This window comes from Stegodyphus dumicola, chromosome 5, assembly GCF_044657685.1.
Source record: "Stegodyphus dumicola isolate Sdum_Otavi_A_Nest chromosome 5, ASM4465768v1".
NCBI lineage: Eukaryota > Metazoa > Arthropoda > Arachnida > Araneae > Eresidae > Stegodyphus > Stegodyphus dumicola.
Window position 1 is genome coordinate 205,791,177 of NC_140772.1, and position 18,731 is coordinate 205,809,907.

At 30.6% G+C, this 18,731-nt stretch overlaps 1 protein-coding gene across 1 annotated transcript in view; it reads right to left on the reverse strand.

The window, feature by feature from the left end:
- Positions 1–4,379: 4,379 nt before the first annotated feature.
- Positions 4,380–18,731, reverse strand: part of LOC118201391 (polycomb group RING finger protein 1-like) — a 59,114-nt gene continuing 44,762 nt past the window's right edge. The window contains exons 7-8 of the mRNA XM_035373496.2: positions 12,994–13,074; positions 4,380–11,159 (exon numbers count right to left, since the gene is read on the reverse strand). Coding sequence (XP_035229387.1) covers positions 11,121–11,159; positions 12,994–13,074 — 120 coding nt within the window. The 3' untranslated portion in view covers positions 4,380–11,120. The remainder of the gene's footprint in view (positions 11,160–12,993; positions 13,075–18,731) is intronic.

An 18,731-nucleotide genomic window follows, 5' to 3' on the forward strand; every position in this document is an offset into this window, starting at 1 on the left:
CTCAGTTAGTTTTTTGTCCAATGGCAGGCACTTGTCTATAATGGCATTGGCCACTCCTAAAACCAGCAGTGGTGGCCATTTTATTGTGGAGGCTCCAAATACGCGGCCACCGTTACCTCCTATGAAGGGACAGACAATTTTACATCCATGCCTTCTGCGGGATTTGAACCAGTGCCCTTCGGTATCGCAATCAGGCTCCTCTAACCACTATACCATCTGGGCGGCTCTACCCAATTAGTAATAAGGGCTCTTCTGTATCGTGTACTGTAGCTGTTAATGCTGATTACTGCCATAACCGGATTATGATTCGAAGAAAGTTCACTCTCAATAAAGTCGGAGCATTAATATTTTGAAAAAGAAAGAAATCAATAATGGCGGGCTTGCGGACATTACAGTGTGTTGGTTTATCTGGAACTGCAATTAAAATATTGGCGGATGGGCAAGTTTGTATATTGTTCTACCACAGTTATTAATAGAACTGCAGTTTCAAACGCGGTGGTGTGCATTAAAATTTCCACCTAGAATAACTCGATGCTAGTATGGAGTAGTGGGTGTAAATAAATATTCTTAACACGATACTGTGTTTACTTCTCAATCTTTTTGCAACTTCATGAACCTGCATAGTAATATGCCAACATTTTGGCTTACTTATCATATACCTTGCAAGAGCTGTACCCCAACTGAGTTGAATACAAAAGTTGAGCACTTACATATAAACGTATCGTGAGTTAATAACAACACCGCTAAGACAAAATAAGAGATCTAATTTCTGCTTCTCTTTTGAATTGCTTATTGCTACGCTAGTGAACAATTACATTGTTGGTTCAAGCCTCCGACGATTTTATTCCCCCCTCCCGGTACAACGCTAATTCATTCTTAGGGGTTAGGATTGAATGTCAAAATATTTACGTCCTGGAGTAACTGGAAACTAAGTTATCTACTCATGCCAGTCTTAAGCACAGCATAATGGAATAAACTACTCCAGAATTTTTGTTTAAACATATAATATAAACTGAAATGATATATACCATTACAGTTCAAAACAGTGCTCCTAACTGAATATAAAATTAACCATTACGATGGTATTAGAATGTGACTGGAGATAGTCAGTCTTAATTTCCGTAGCTCAGCACATGTAAGATCAACATCGATATGACGAAATGCTTAATAACAGATAATTCTTTTCATTATTGAAAAATATGAATGCTTAAATTAAATTTTTACTATAGTTGAAAAGTGAAGTACGATGGCAGTGTATCTTTTAGAATTTTAAACCCACAGGACTTGCGGACATGAACCATATCGAAGAGAACATAACTTTATTGCATACACATTTCTAAAATCTATTATTACTTCTAATAGCATACAGCAAACTTAAAAAAATAAATGTGCTTATCACATTATATTAGATCTAAGAACGAAGCTTCAGATATCCCAGAACAAATATACTAATAAATATGTTTAGTTTGGTACTAAAGACTTTAAGCCAGATATCCTTACGAACTGTAAATTACTACTGTCGCTCTACACTGAAGAAACAAACTATTATGACCACCTACTCAAAAACGCGTTGCGCGACCTCTGGCCTGCAAAACAGTTGCAGCTCGCCTTGGCATGGATGCCAGAAGTTCTTGGTAGATGACTGGAGACAGTGTCTACAAGCAGCGCTTAAGCAAAGTCGAGATATTCCGACATGGTGGTGGTTGAGCTCTCAGCCTGCCGCTCCATAACATCTCTGTCGGATTAAGAACCGACGAGTTAGGCAGTTAGGACATTAATTGGAATTCATCCTTATGCTCCTTGAACCACTCCAACACCTGCCTTGTGACATGGGGCGTTGTCTTGCTGAAAGATTCCATTCCCAGTTGGGAAGACAGACGCTATGTAAGGTTGCAAATGATCCGCAATTATATTCAGATAGGCCGCAGATTTCATGGTCTGTTCTACTACAACTAAGGGTCCCAGAGCCGCCCACGAGAACGTCCTCAAAGCATAATAATACCGCCACCATCACCCGGTGTATGACCTGCTGTACAGAGAAGGAGGAAGCAACTGTTAGCCTAGAAGACGGCGTGCCCTGACACGATCATCGACGTGATGAATGAGAAATCGTAATTCATCCAACCAGGCAACAGTCTTCCACTTATCCATGGTCCAGTCTCGATGTTCCCAGGTTCACTGTAAGCGTAGCTAACAATGACGCTTGGCCAACAAGAGGCACACGAAAGGGACGTCTGCTGCGCAGTCTCATATTCAACAGCGTCCGCGGAACTGTGTGTTCTGAAACGCTTGCTCTTGGATCTGCACCGCAATGGGCTGTCAACTGAGTCACTGTTTGTACCAAGCGGGACAGTCTCTAAGGTCCTTTTCATATGACACATGGACGTCCAACACCTTGGTGTTTACTGCTGGTTTCACCGTCATTTACCCACTTTGCATAAATACTAACAACGGCAGATCATGAACGACGTACCGGTCATGCAGTTTCGGAGATACTCGTTCCCAATCTTCGGGCCATTACAGTCTGCCATCTATCAAATTCGCTTAGATCAGCAACCTTTCCCATCACTTACAAAAGGGCAAGAATGAATCGTTACCTTCTCCAACAGCAGTTAAATACCATTCCCACCTAATCACTGGTGTATGGTGTATTTAATTATGGCAAAGCACACTAGGGCTATCTGCCTAAGGGGAGGGATGCCTTCGTGGAGGACTTTCTAAGGGAAACTGGCTCGTATACACGTAACGCATGGGGAAAACCTCGAAAACGCCCATGCAGCCAGCCCGTTCGCGGGATTCGAACCTCGGACCGAACTACCAGTGTTCAGCGACTTTACCGCTCGGCCGCTGGTGGGCCCACTTAATCACTGAAAAATATGAGGTGGTTATAATGTTTTGGCTCGTCAACAAGTTGTAAAGGTTGGTTCCGAAAAGTAAATTGGTTTGCATTATCCTTTTAATTCAGATTACTTTAGCATAATTATGTTACGAAAGCATTTATCAGAGATTGAGAAAATAGGACACCATGTTACTGGAGAAGTGAATAGGAAGCTAAGAAATGTTTCACAAAAGTTTAACAGCCCTATTCATATCACATGTTTTACATTTCATAGTGCCTCAAATCTCATGGTTCACTTCATCTAACTCCTCTCACAATCGACTGAATAACTTTTGATTTTTGGCAACAGATACTAGATCTTTTGGCTATGATTGTATGATTGTAAAAAAACATTACTCAAAGGCATACGATTGTGTATGAGCTTTCTTATTCATTACTTCCATAAATGTTTGTAACGAGCAATATGTTCTGCATAGCACAGAATATCCTCAAGATGTCTGATTCTGGAGTTTAAAAATGTATTTGAAACTGCAAATTGATAAAGCATGCATATACCTTATTGGTATTATGATGATTAAATTATCATTTAATATACTGAAGAGCAAAAGGCAATAAATAAAAAGAAATATTAGACTTAATAGAAAGTTTACTAAGTACAGCATCGAAAATTTGCTTTGTACATAAAATGCCATATAAGCAAAACACTTCTTAAAAATTTACATAAAAGTCATAAAAACATAGAAAACAACACCAATATGAAAATGGATCACAACACAAATTTACATCTCTCATATATATGACATTTTAGGAAGACAAAACTTCCCAGCACATAATTATTATGTATTAAACACAAAATTTTTAAAATATTGAAAGTACTTTTATTTTCAAAGATGGAGAATGGACATGCAGTGCAGTAATATACAATAAAAAGATGCCTACAGTACTTTTTGACTTTGTGGTAACAAAAGAATAAATGTATAGAAATTAAAATTTTACATAATTGTGTTAGTTTGGGAAAATACAACATGTAATAAAAATATAACGTAGCATTAAAAATTTCTGGCAGCAAAATAAAAGAAACTTGAAAGCCATAAAGCATAAAGATTAACATAATTAAACTTTAGCAATTATAATAAACATTTTCCCTTTCAATTGATATTCTTGGTCTAAGCTTCAAAGCAGTGATTTAAATTTTTCTCTCTTATATTACGAGTTGTTCATTTTTCTTTAATTTGTATTAATGATAACATTCTTATAAGAAAGACTAAAGAAAGTGTTTTCCTTATTTTTGAATTAGATAACAAATACATGATGACAATTCGCTCCATCAATTATAATAACAAATCCCCTCATCTAAAGCTGCCGATTTCATTCACCATTCGACTTCCTTTCAGCATAATGGATTTAAAAGAAATTTTATGGTGTTAAGCTCTTAAACCTGAATATAAAAGTGCTTAAAAAGTATTAATTTTATAAACTATATAAATAGCAATTTTGTCTATCCGACATAATATATTTCACTAAAAGAGCTTTACCCATGTTTTTTTTTTTTTTTTTTTTTTTTTTTTTTAATTATTTCTTACTGCTTGATTGTCTTTCTGATGTTTTGTATTTCTTTAAGAGACCTGTACTATTTAATAAACCTCAGTTAGTTGTCACAATATAATTTCTTCAGACATATTTTTTCATCAAATGTAAGTTATTTACATTACAAAAGCTATAGAATTTCAAATAAGAGTCAATTATTATTTCATTAGCAACTATCAGCTTGTGACAGACAAGAAAAGATTTATGTATGCCAAATGCAATTCTTGAGATGCATGCCACTATCCAATTTTGTCATTTGAAACAGACTGTTACTACAGTTTTAAATTACAAATGGCAAAACATCAGCCATCTTGTCTTTATTCCATACACAGTTTTTTATTTCTTTTTAACAAAATTTACTTACCCTGACGGATTATTTCCACTATTTTGATTTTTAGAGATAATTTAATACATTTTCTAAGTAGACAGGCAGTTTAAAGAGTTTTTAAATAATATGAAGCAACAAATTACAAAACAGTACATAACCTACATTATCATTAAATAAGGTGCAAGTCATATGATAGACTTAAAATACTGAAATTTGTTCTAACGATATTTCATGAAATCGTATATAAATAAGCATGGATCACAATACTTTCTTTTATTATTATTATTATTAGATGCTTCAGAAAAATCTGATCACTAATATAATGTTCTAAAAAAAAATGTTTTACTCTTTCTCCTTCAAAAGGAAAATCAACAATTAAACAAGTAATAAAAATAACACACTACCTTGCATATATACATTCAATAATTAAATTTTATAATTGTATAAAAAAGAAAAGATACAAACACTAAATGTAAGGGAATTATAATTTAAAATTGAAATAATTCCTGTAAAGAAAATTAGCATATGGAAACTAAAGTAATTTTTAAGCTTTTAGTTAAAAAAAAAAAAAAAAAACAGCAAACTCTATTTTTGTAATAAATGTGACAATTAACTATTAAATGATTTATTATGGAATGCTAATTGCTCAAAATGCGAAGCAAAATTATGTCACATTCTGCATCCTTGGAATTGGCTTTAGGAAGTCAATTTGGAATTTATATGCCTACTGGTAAAGTTATTAAAATGTTTTACTTCTGCTGTGATTTTTGAGAGACTAAATTATCAAGGCTAGGATTATATAACAATGGAGAAATTCAAAGCAGAATTCTAGTAGAAAGAGTATTTGCTACGATTGATACAGTAAACAGAGTTTCAAAATTTAGAAAAATGTTCCAACTTTGAAATACAGGTATTAAAATTAGGTTATTTTAAAAAGATTTAAATTCAACACTCAGATATTTTTATACTCAGATATCTAATGCTGAAAATTTTCTGAAACAGAAGAGGCATTAACGCATTGGGAAAATCGATTAAACTCTTGATTACTAAAGCGCTTTATTCTATTTCCTTATACGGCCGGATAAAAACTATACTGTCATATACAGTTTCATAAAAACAAAAAAGATTACATAAATTATGAAAATATTAAATTAAATAACATTTTTATGATTTCATAAATGCAAATTATTACACACATTGGTATTAATTTAAATAAAAATGAAGACTAGACAAATTAATAGAATGGTCTGTTGAGTAACAAAAACTGTTTTGTCAAAAATAACTTTTCCTATTAAAGTGGGCATATACCTTTTGCATAGTACATTCTAAAAGTAATCAGTTATGTGTAGGAACGGAAAACATTTAGTTTCTATTTAAAGATTATAGTTACTCATTTAAGGACATACTAATAATTTAGAACAATTGATAATGAAGCAGTATAAAATAAAAGTTTATAATAAAATTACAGAATTACAAAAATTAATTAAATCTTAGCTATCCTCATACAAGTTCCTCCATTATATCAATAAATATGGATATTTTCTGAATAGCAGATAAAATTTTTAAGGCTAATTAATACAGTAACATTGCTTAAATTTAAATTCTGTTGCAACTAAGTACAATTAATAGATGCACATATAAAATTCACGCAGTAACTAGTGTTTAAAATACTACAAAATATAAAAAACTAAATAAAAGTCTATTTTCAAAATAAAACTTTTAAAACAATTCAGTGCATTTAATATGATTATTAAAATTATAAGAAGTAGCATTTTTTATGCATGTTAATGGAAAAAATATGCACATTTTTTTACTTCAGTTCATTTGTAACTAACTGATATGAAGAAAGATGAGTCTGTTAACATAAAGAATATTATTTTTCACCTTCTCTTATAAAGTATTTCTCCCGCCTTCTTAGCATGCCTTCGTGGTGTAGTGGTCAGCATGCTCGGTCCATATTCTGGAGGTCCGAGGTTCGAGTCCCAGTGAGGGCATTGCTTATTTTTCATGTCTCTCGCTTCGAAATAACCTAATGTCTCTACAGTAACGTCCAAACTAAAAGGGTAATGGGTGATGATTCTCCACCACCAGGATTTAGCAATTGGATCTCCTAATTCCCCTTTAAAAAGCACAGTATATAAGGTATTTCTTTCGCCTTCTTCAGCACGTACTCGAGAGGTCCATGATTCAAGTTCCAGCGAGGGTATTGCTAATTTTTCACGCCTCTAAGGATAAAAAATCCTAATGTCTCTACACTCTAATGCTACATTCATATAAAGGCTCATTCAATCCCCCCCCCCAAAAAAAAACTGTGACATTGGCTCTACACTTTCAGTTAATATTCAAAATTTACCTTGAAGGTAAATAATTACTTAATTAATAATAATTTAAGGTAATATTCTTTGTTGTTATCAAACTATGATCACCAAACTGGATAATCTTATCGAAATATTATAGTTGTTATCAAACTATGATCACCAAACTGGATAATATTATCGAAATATTATAGAATAGATTTTTTTAACCCAATGTAAAATTGCCAAATAAGGCTAAAATAGAGTATAGAAACTGTCAAATGACAGTTATGTCACTAAGTAAGGAATTAAATCATTAAGCAGTTTTTGATTTATGGCAACAATGTACAAAGAAAGCTGTCTCTTAAGTTTTGGAAAGATTGACTAAACTAACTAGAATTATCATATAATGAAGCAAAATCATAGATGACCTGATTTTTGTATATCAAAATATCTCTTCACTTGTTTTGAGCTTATATATATATGAATATTCTGTTCTAAGAAATGCTCATTATTTTCCTTCTGTTTAGATATTTTTATCACAGAGTTTAGCAAAAGGTATAAAGATCAAAGTTTAAAGGATAAAGTTGACATGTTAAATGGCTACGAAAAACTCTCAGAACTGAGTCAGTGGAATGCTGCTTTTATGTTAAATATTTCTCAAGCCCTCTAAAGAGATATTTTGAAAATTCACAAAGCTATTATTTGAAAATCAAAGCAAAATATAAATGAAAATGCTTTGGATGAGTAGTGGAAAAAAACACAGTTCACTGAAGTAAAAAGCACTGAAGATTTGCTTTAAAATTGTTCATGAAAAACGATATTGGCAGTCAGCAATCCACTGATGTTGCAGAAAGCTGCGGAATTAGCAGTAAATACTGCGATAGATGATTTCATAGCAACAGATTGCTGGTCTAGCCAATGGAAGAAAAAAGAAAGCATTACTTAAAAATGCAATCATGGTGAATGAAAAAATGCTGATTTACTTGTAGAATCATGGTTGTTAAATGAATGGCTTAAATTTTCTATGAAGTGCTGTCCTGAAACCAGGAAATATACATTACTATCACACATTGTGTCAACATAAATACTTATTTAAGCTGCCCAGATGGTATAGTGGTTAAGGAAGTCAGTCTACTGCGATACCGAAGGGCCTGGGTTTGAATTTTGGAGAAGGTATGGGTGTAATTTGTCTGTCCCTTCATAGGAGGTAACAGTGACTGCCTTTTAGGGGCCTCCATAATAAAATGATCATCATTTCTGGCCTTAGTAGTGGAAAAAGCCTAAAAATGGCTAGTGCCCAGAATTTAAAGAAAAAAAAAAATTATTTAAAGCTGAAAATTCAAAAGAATGTAGAATGGTGAAAGACCATGTGACCATTTCATGTTGTGTTAATATTTAAAAAAAAGAGAGAGAGAGAACTACTGCTAATCAGAAATAAATAAATAAATAAAATAATCTGATGCTTTAAAGGAGTAAAGAGTTGTCATTAGACTATATAATTCAAAGGCATGGGTAAAGTCAGTAATTTTTAATGAATGACTTTTTAAATGAGATTAAAAAATTAAGAACGATATTCTTCTCCTTACTGAGAAGTGTACAGCATTTAACATAAATGTTCCTCTTACACATACTGAAGTTGTATACTCACCAGCAAGTAGCACAGCCATACTTTAGCCCTATGATCAAAGGATTATTACAACAGTGAAAAAACATTATTGCCATGAAATGAGTGTTACTGACCTTTATAATATAGATGATATGTAAAGTGCACATAAATTAGCAAGGAAAACTAACGTTTATTAGAAGAACATGTATTAGAATAATGCCTCACTCAATAAACTGTTTTAAGCATGTTAGTCTTTTAATAAATGATGAAATAGTGGAAGCTAAAGAACAAAAACTAAAAAAAAAAGAGATGATAAAATCGGTGAATTTTCTTAGAGGTAACTAGAAGATGAACTTGAACAATTCATAAATGAAATTTCATGTAACATTTGCAGAAAATAATTTATTATTAATAACTTTTTTATAATTAAATGCTGTAAAAGCAAGTATTTATATGTCTCTAGTTATATTTATATTAAATCAGTAAAATTCTGTTGATATTTTGAAGGCTATTTTTATCATCATTTAATGCTACCCAAAATAGGCTTGGACAACTGTTATCAAATCAAGTGGTACCTACTGTATTAATACAGGAAAAAGAGATTTTTCAAGATGTAGTTCTGTATTTGTCTCTCTAAATGGTTTGGATAATAAGTTTGTAAAAAAGAACTAAATGGCAATGATTTCTATTTTGCCTGGAAATAAAATTTTACTCAGCAAAAACAATAGCATCTGGTATCAAGTATTAAAAAATTAGTCTAACATTTCTTACATGATATATTTTCTAAATGTTAATGTACATCATTAAGAATGAATTCAGAATATTTCAACTGAAATAAAACAAGATTAAAATGAAGTCAGGAAAAAATATTTGTAGATTGTATTCTGTATTTCTGTACACTGTACATAAATTTATAAATAGGCCCATTAAAAGGTTAAATATCAGTGAGCCATAGTTCACAATTTAAAATAAATTATACATTAAAAATACATACAATTTATAAAAAAGGCCCATTGAAAAGTTAAATATCAGTGAGCCATAATTCACAATTTAAAATAAATTATACATTAAAAATACATAAGAAACATGAAACAATACAATCTGAATATATATACTATATGACTCAAATGGTTTGGCTACCATGAGCAATAAAAAACATTTTAAACAAAGGTTTATTGTATTAATTCGATTTAAACATGAAAATCCTTTTCTAAGCACAATTTTATTGCACAATAAAAATAAAAGTTAATTTTTTCTTAAAAATTATACAAACAATAGTCACTGTTTTCATGACATTTCCAAAATATGTTACATAATGGTATACATAAATTTATGTTCTTAATATTCTACATAACACTAAAAATATATAAAATACACATCATACCCATTATTTGTACAAGAGCTATACATTTTTCATTCTAAATTGCACAACATTAAATTATTTTCGAAGATGTTTAACATTCAATATACTTTAGAATTCAACTTTCAAATGAATATGAATCAAAACAGATTTTGATTCTTAACTTTTGCAACACAAAGTTTTGCTCTGAAGTATAATTTACAGCATACTCTTACACATGCACATATATATACATATATATATACTCAAATTTTTCACTTATGGAATAAAAAATTTAGTAAATACCAGATCTCTTTTTTTAAACTGCAAAGTGTTTGAATATGCAAAGATTATATTTAAGTGATTCTAATGAAAATATTTTGCAGGAGAAAATTGTAACGTTTTAACACAGAAGAAAATAAGATAGAGATCTTGAAACAAATAATAAAATGAAACAGATATAAATAAATACTGTAAAAGGGAATTTTTTTTTAACCAGGAATAATCAAAGTGTGCTGTAATGCAATTTTCTTTTAGCTAAACAATAAATCAAATAGCTAAATATCACACTTTCAAAAATCAATTTTGATAAAATATATTCTATTAAAATTAGATATCTGAAACCTCAATAAGAATATTTTGATTTCATTATTATATACTAAAAACTACGTTAATATGAAACAAAAAGGTTAAATATAAATACTAGCAAACTACAAGACAAAACAAAACAAAAACATGACTGCATTACTTAAAAGCATAACCACACATACAGCTAAACATCTTTCCGTAACAATATAATTTTTAAATCCAACATCAGAAATATGTCATTTATCACACTATTTGCTCTTTTAAGCTGAATAATACATACATTATATACAAATTTGTTGTTCCTGTGAACAATTACGTATTCTCAAACATATAAGAGGACTAGTCTTTGAAAATAACTACAAGCACATTTAATTGCAGAAACAGATCTTTATACATATCTATCAGATAAACATAAATAACTTTCAAAATTTTCCTCTAGAAAAAATATGCTTTAATCTTTAGATGTGCTCTTTCTTAGTTTATGGTTTCTTCTCTCACATTAATAATAGCAATAAAGGCACCAATATTGACTTTATTTAAGTCCTAACAAAGAACTGTAGTTTAAGAGGAGGGTTCTGAAATAATAAACAATCATAAATATTATGCAGAAACTCTGCTATTACATCATTATTATCACAATTTAACACATACACACACACTAACTACAACATTCCTCAAAATTCGAGGATTCAAGTTTTAAGAGTAAAATAATCAATATTAATGATTTTTCACATTTTTGTGACACTTTTAATTTAAAGTTAAAATGGGAAGGGAAAAAAAATCCAGGGTTGATATGCTAAAAACCACATTTAAATATTAGTAAATTATGAGCTTTAGCAGAAAACCTATCAGCTTCGTCAGCTGGAAGTTAAATCTGATGAAGCAGATGTGTTGCCTATCAGAAGGAATTGCTTCAAATTTGTACCAAGCATCCTATTCATGTTACAAATGGAGAAAAATCACAAAAATTAACCATGCAGCCATCCTGTTTGCATGAGTTCAAATCTGGGTGAAACTACCAACATCAGTGATCTTAAACACCTGGCCACCGATGGGGGCAGAATTTTTTCTTCATCCTTTTACAACAACCAACACATGCATCAAAGATCTAAGGTATTTCAAACAGTCTAAATATTGATTATATGCTATAAAATATTGATGGAGACAGAAATTTAAAACTATCTTATTTGATTAATCTACTTAGTCTTAAAAGTTTTAGAAGTTTCCTTAAATTCTTATTAGCAAAATCTATTACTGACAAATTTCAGCCTTTTAAAGCTTAGCACTTTTCTCAATAAAAAGAGATGAATTTTATCAGCATATTTTAATAGTATACCATTGTTATATGATACACAACTTTTTCATGTTATTCTTTATTTACTACAGAAATCTATTTTTAGGGTAGTAAAAAGAACTTCTCAATGTTAACAGTGTTACAGATAGTACCTATATAAATATCTAAAGCTATTCTCATACTTTCTTTTAAGATCATTTTCCCAGACCTAAAATATCAGGTTTTTACAATACAGCCATACAATGTAGTTAGAATGCTCTGCTATAGAGTTTTTAAATCAAAAGAATATTACTGGATAATAGTAAGATAAATCATGTCACAGTTCAAAAGACTTTATAGCTGGAGAACAATCTTATTTACTGCATGACAAGTATTCAAAACATAATGACTGTTCTTCTTCCAGATGCTCATTTTAATATTGCTTAGATAAAAAAATTTCTTTGTCCCCCATTTTTTTTAAAGATTTAACACAAAACTATCTTTTAATCTGTATGTAGACAAACAACAAAGACATTATTAATGACAGCTTTCCCTTTCCACTTTTATATATTTTTAAGAACTGAAGACAACTCCAAACACCTGATGTGACACACCTTTCTGTCCTGAAGCTTCACAGTAAAACAGTCTAATGTCCCCAAAAAGCAAAGAATTTTTTTTTTAATAATTGGGATTTTTTTGTTTTAGGCATGAAAGAAATGCTTACTCTAATAAACTAGAACCCACTGCAAATGAGTATCAAGCAAAAGAAAATGTTTAGATTAAGTTGCATGTTAACTGATTTATGAACATAATTTACAAATTCTAAAATTTTGTCTTTAAAAGTTTTCCAGTTTTGAACTTTGGGAAAAAGATACATAATTCAATTAAAAGAGAAAGTACAATTAAATTGCTGAGGTTTTAGCTATAGAATGCTAAAGATAAAAAAAATTATGTTTTTTAATTGTCATAGGTTTCTAATAAAACAAAATATGATTAAAGTCTGAAAAAAGAGTCAACATTTTTTCTCTTTTAACTAAAGCACTTGATTACATAGAGTGGCAGAAGTTACCTAATATTATAAAGAGAACCCATAAACATGAAGTTTTAGTGATTTATGGTTAAAAAAATATACTGACCACTTCTTTACCATGAGACAACCAAATCCTTTTTAAACAATGGTTGTCAGGTAATACCTCATTGTTGCACATGACAAGCACCTAGAAAGAAACAAAAAAGAAAATGGAGAGGCTGATTTTAAGTGTTTAAAATAAAATGTTGCAAAACATTTTTGTATTATAGGTTTTGCTTCATTTGTTCAGAAAATTGAAAATAATTAAATGGCATTTCTAATATTTCACTACATTTCTGCTACAAGCATCTCTTAATATAAACTCAGTAAGAATTAAAATATATTTACAGTGATTCACTTATTTAATTAAGCCAAGTCCCTAGTGAAACCGTCGGGTGACTTACTGTCCATCTATTCATTTAAGCTCAACTCAGATTAAGGTTTAAACAACTGTTTTATTTAAGTTTTAAACTTAACTGATGCATGGTTCATGCTTATATAGAACAATCTCTGCTGCTTGCAGGACTTAACATAAAATTAAGATGATCAGATTTCAAGGTTTGAAATTCGGAACAATATATATATATATAATTTTTTAAATAATTTTTTTTCAAATAAATTATTTTATTATTAATGTTATTGTGGTGGAGATGTTATTTAGGTGAACAATTGGTTTTAAATTTTTTTCTTTATGTGTGTATGTATATAATATATATATAAAATTAAATTTTTATTATAATTTTTAATTCAAATTATTAGCCTATTTATAATTTCTTTATATATATATATATATATATCAAAATATATATTTTTGTTTTATTTTTTAATAGTGATATATATTATTTTTAATAAACAAAGAATAAATCAAAAAAGCAGTATTCAATTTTAAAACAAAATAATAAATTTGTAACTATTCTAGATTATTTTGATGAAGTAGCCTTAAATTTCTCTGAAGCATGGATATTTCTTAAAACATCTTTTCCTTTTTTCATCTTCATATAAAAGTCGATGCAATTTTCATAAAAAAAACCTGATGAAACCTATTTGGTGATCAACATACCTTTCAAAGTGTCCACTTTAAGCTGTGTCTTATCACTAGTCCTTTCATGGTTTTCCCCATGTGTAACGTGTATACGAGCCAATTTCCCTTAGAAAATCCTCCACAAAGGCATTCCTCCCCTTAGGCAGATAGCCATTGAGGCTTTGCCGTAATGTCATAAAAAAACAAACTTATCACTAGTTCAAAAACTGTTCATAATGCACTGGCTCAATTGCAATATTAGGGCAATGAAGACAATTTTAAAATATTTGAACAAGGAATCTGGTTTTTATTAAAATATGCAGTTATTTCCACCCACCTCTGAACTGGTAACATCTTGTTTTTTTACCATTCCAATATTTTTCTTCTGTAATACATTGTTTAAGGTATATTCCTCACATATATCGAATTTCCAATAATTTATGATTTCGTATTATTATTTTATTAATAAACAAGAAGGCTGTTTCAACTTTACTCCAAGGAGGAATTTCATTTAATATGATCCAGCTGTACATTTTCATCTCCTGAAATACTTTTTTTTTGTCCATTTCTCCAAATAAGTAAGAGCAGTCTGATAAAATAAACAATAGCTTCTCAAAATTCACTAACTTTGCATTGTGACACATCTCAGTTCTTTTCAAGTTTCTCAAGAGCTTTTTTTTAAAAATATATTTATTGGAATAAAGTTATCCTCTGTCTTAATATATATTGATGCTTTCAGATCATCTCTTGAACCTATTACATCAAATACAGATGCAGTTCAATTTTTGGTCATTGCAATAAATTTATGAAATATTGAAACCTGAGTGTTAATAAAAATAGCCAAGATTCTGCCACTGTATTTTGAACGAATTTTAAACAATTTTAAAATAAGCATGGAATGCTTTTCTCAAGATTTAAAATAAGACTTCAGTGACAAAAACATTTGGAGTACCTTTTCAATGGCAGGAAGTAATGCTAACTAACTTGTTTGTGAATCTAATATCATGGAACATTCAGTTTCTATGAAGTTTCAGATATTTTTCAATATTTCTACTGTAGAGTTAAAGTACATCTTAGAAATAATCATTTCTATATCAACTGGCAAAACATCTGCTTATGTTCTTAGAGTATTATGAATAATATGCGTTGTACATTCAACTTCAATTAAACCGTGGTTTAATTTAAATTCATTAACAAAATTAACCATGGTTTAATTTAAATTCATTAACAAAAACATTATTTTCTCCACGTCTATCAGCTCCTCCAAAGTTAAAATTTGTATTATTGGCACAAAGGCCAATAACTTTTTCTTTAAAATTATTTTTTCAAGAACAAGTAGTTAAATGTTGCTAATAATACTGGATGTTTCACCAGATAAAGATTTAAACTTTTTACTCTAACTCCATAACTCCAATGTATAAATCTAATAAGTATTGGATAAAGTTTTATTTCCTCATGACTAGATGCATCGGTTAAGATTGAAACAAATGAACATATTTCCAGTGAAAGTTCTTCAAGCGTAAGGCATGAAAACATTTAGCATTATTGATTCAGCCTTGGTTCATGCATATGTAAATTTAAGCTCAAATACCACTTGAAGCAGCTTGGATGGACAAACCATAGACCTAAAGCTATGATTGTGGCAAACAGTATGGTATGCCAGAAGTACCAAAGTACCATCTAGCCAAACCTTCTTCTTTATCACCCATTTTCTCCTGTTTGAAGAAATTCTTTAATGACGAGCTAGATGAAGGAGCAGAGTTAAAATTTTATGTTTATTACTACATACATGAAGTTTAATATCTGTACATCTACCATGACTTATAGAAAGTTTTGAAGACCGTGTATTGCACTGTACATCAAAATCACTTATAGTTCTTTCAATAAACAAGTATTCCCTCTATAGGACTTTGTTAAGTGTACACTTACTTTTTCTTGAACCCAATACTAAAATGGTAAAAATATATAATAAATTAAACTGCAATAAAACATACCACTAGCACGTTTGTAATGCACTGTTGATAAATAAAAAATATATGTCATTGCCAAACGGAAAACATCATTACATGTCATCCTTTTGGAAAATTTTTAAAAATTTTGTTTAACCCTTATGCAAAATCAAAATGATGATGAAGTAAAAATTTTACATTTTAAACATGACAAAAGAAAGATAACTTTTGATGGATATACCTACAGTGAAATTTCTGCAGATGACAAAAGATTTATTTTTAGATGCCATGTAATAATGTGTGATACATAGTAATGCATGTAATCCACCATTGATAGTTAAAAGATAGATGTATCTCTACACATAATAAAAGGAAGAGTCTGTCTGTGTGTGTTTCTTTTGTACGTGCTGCGCGTAAGCTAGCAGACCTAGGGCTACGACATTTGATACATAGGTGCATCTAGACAAGAGCCAGTGCACCTCGAAGTGATTTTTTCAAAATTCGAATAAGACTTTTTTATTTTATATTTTTTGATGAAATCACATCAAATCCATAATTCTTTCTCATTATATCAGCAAAAATGCCATGCAGCTATTGTTGCTGACATCAACATTGACAACAATGGCATGCAGCCATTGTTGCTGACATCAGCGCTGTTGCCACTTGGAAAAATGAGGGTGATAATTCTGTGCAGGTTTTAAATTTAATGTTTCTCTTGGATACTGGATGTTTATTGAGAGAAGGCAATGGAAAGCCTGTTAATTTATTTATTAGGATAATTAATATTTGTATTTAGGGACATTGCTTATTTCATTGTTATTGTTTTTATATCGAATACATTTTTATTGAATTTATATATATATATAAAGTTATTTGGCAGAGTAAAATTCTGTGCAGTTTTTAAATTTAATGTTTGGTGTTCCCTTTAGGCATTTTTTCAGTACATTTAAAAGTCAGATGAAGGCTGGCTGTGCAGCGACTAGTACAGTCAAAAGTCGTTAATTCTGACACCCATAATAATAATGTGTGTGATACATAGTATGTAATCCACCATTGATAGTTAAAAGATATATGTACCTCTACATATAATAAAAGGAAGAGTCTGTCTGTGTGTGTTTCTTTTGTACGTTTGTTGGACCTCAAAAGCTACAAACTTTCTGTGAACGGCTGCACATATGCGTGTGCGCATGTGCATAATACGTTTATGCATGCGCGTTTAATGTATAACGGACGATATAAGCTAAAATTATCTAATTATCTATTTCAGTTAATGTTGCAGATTGCGTTGTTCTTTAATCTTCGAATTGGATCCGGCTTATTTTTTGCAGACTGTTAGAGCAATTTTATAAAAGTAAGCTTGAACTTTCGATTATGTCAAATAGAATTTCCGATGCTGGAGAGCTCCCAAAGGATCTACAAAGCGAAAGTATGTTTCGATGTCCATCAAACAAAAAGTGGAATTGCTGCAAAAAATGGATAAAGGCATATCCTTTGTTTCTCTAACCATTCTGAAATCTGTTTATCAATTTCATGCTGCTTTGCTTGGGGGGGGGGGGAACGCTGTCGCGCACAATGAATTGGAAGTTGATCTGTTGGCACTATCCTTATCTTCAGGGCAGATGTTTTTATTTTATTTGGCTTATAATTCCTTACTAAATGTAGTATTTCATTTCGATGTACTCCGTCCTTGATATAATTTAAATCAAATTCCTCATCATTATAATTCGCTTCCAATAGTGAAGAAAGTGACACAGAGGTTATTGAAAACGAAAAAATTTCGTTTGACAAATTAGTCAGTATTCTCGACACAGCAATTATAGGACTTGAACAGCGGAACTTTGTAACCGAACCTGAAATTATGTCTGTTTATAGAATTAAAGAGAAAGTATTATCACATAAAATGAAGCAACTTAAAAAACTTACATTGAAAGAAATGTTTAATAAAGTAAACAAATAAATTTTAAGCTTTTTTTTTTTTTTTTTTTGTAAATTTTGATACCCTTTAGATCATAATTGTTCTTTATTTCATAGATTACAGTTTGATATTTTTAATTTTATAATTTCTGCATGTCATCTTACCAGATTTAAACTGATGATCTATAATGCGGAAAAATCGATAATCCGGAATTGCCGAAGTCCCGATAGTCCGGATTAACGACTTTTGACTGTATATTATAAATTCAAATCACAAATACCGTTAGTACGTCTATTAAAAATTGCAATGCAGTGTGTAAGTGAAAGTCTGAACTGCAACTAGGAGTTGCGAGCAAAAATTTCGTGTATGTTGGGGTGTCGGGGAGAAAAATATAGGAATGAGAAACATATCATCCATGCTACAGACAGTTTTTCTGAGGTAAATGCTAGATGGGGAACCCCCTGTTTATGAGGCCGGTATGGCAAGCATCTCTTAATTTATGCTTGTAATTCTCAGTTTGCAATCTACTCTACTTAACTAAATATATGCATTTAAACTTTTCGTTCTCACACTACTGTTTTTTTGTGAAAAATGGTATAAATTTGAGACCCCTCTGAAAAAATTATTTATAAAAAATCGGGACAGGGACTGAAAATTCCGGACATATGGTCTCTAATAAAATGTATACTGGAATTTAAAGTAATTTAACACTGGAAATTTACAATGCAAAAGTCTATGAAGCTTTGGCTCAAACTAATATAACTGCATGAGCAAACTCAGCTAGCAAAAGGTTAATGAGAGTCTAAAGTATGAGGGTAATTTAGAAAGTGCCGCTGTGTTATAGGACTAGTAGCAGTGGTTAGAGCAATACCTTTGGTTACTGCATGTAATCTGATTCAATAAGCTTCCAACTGTGATAC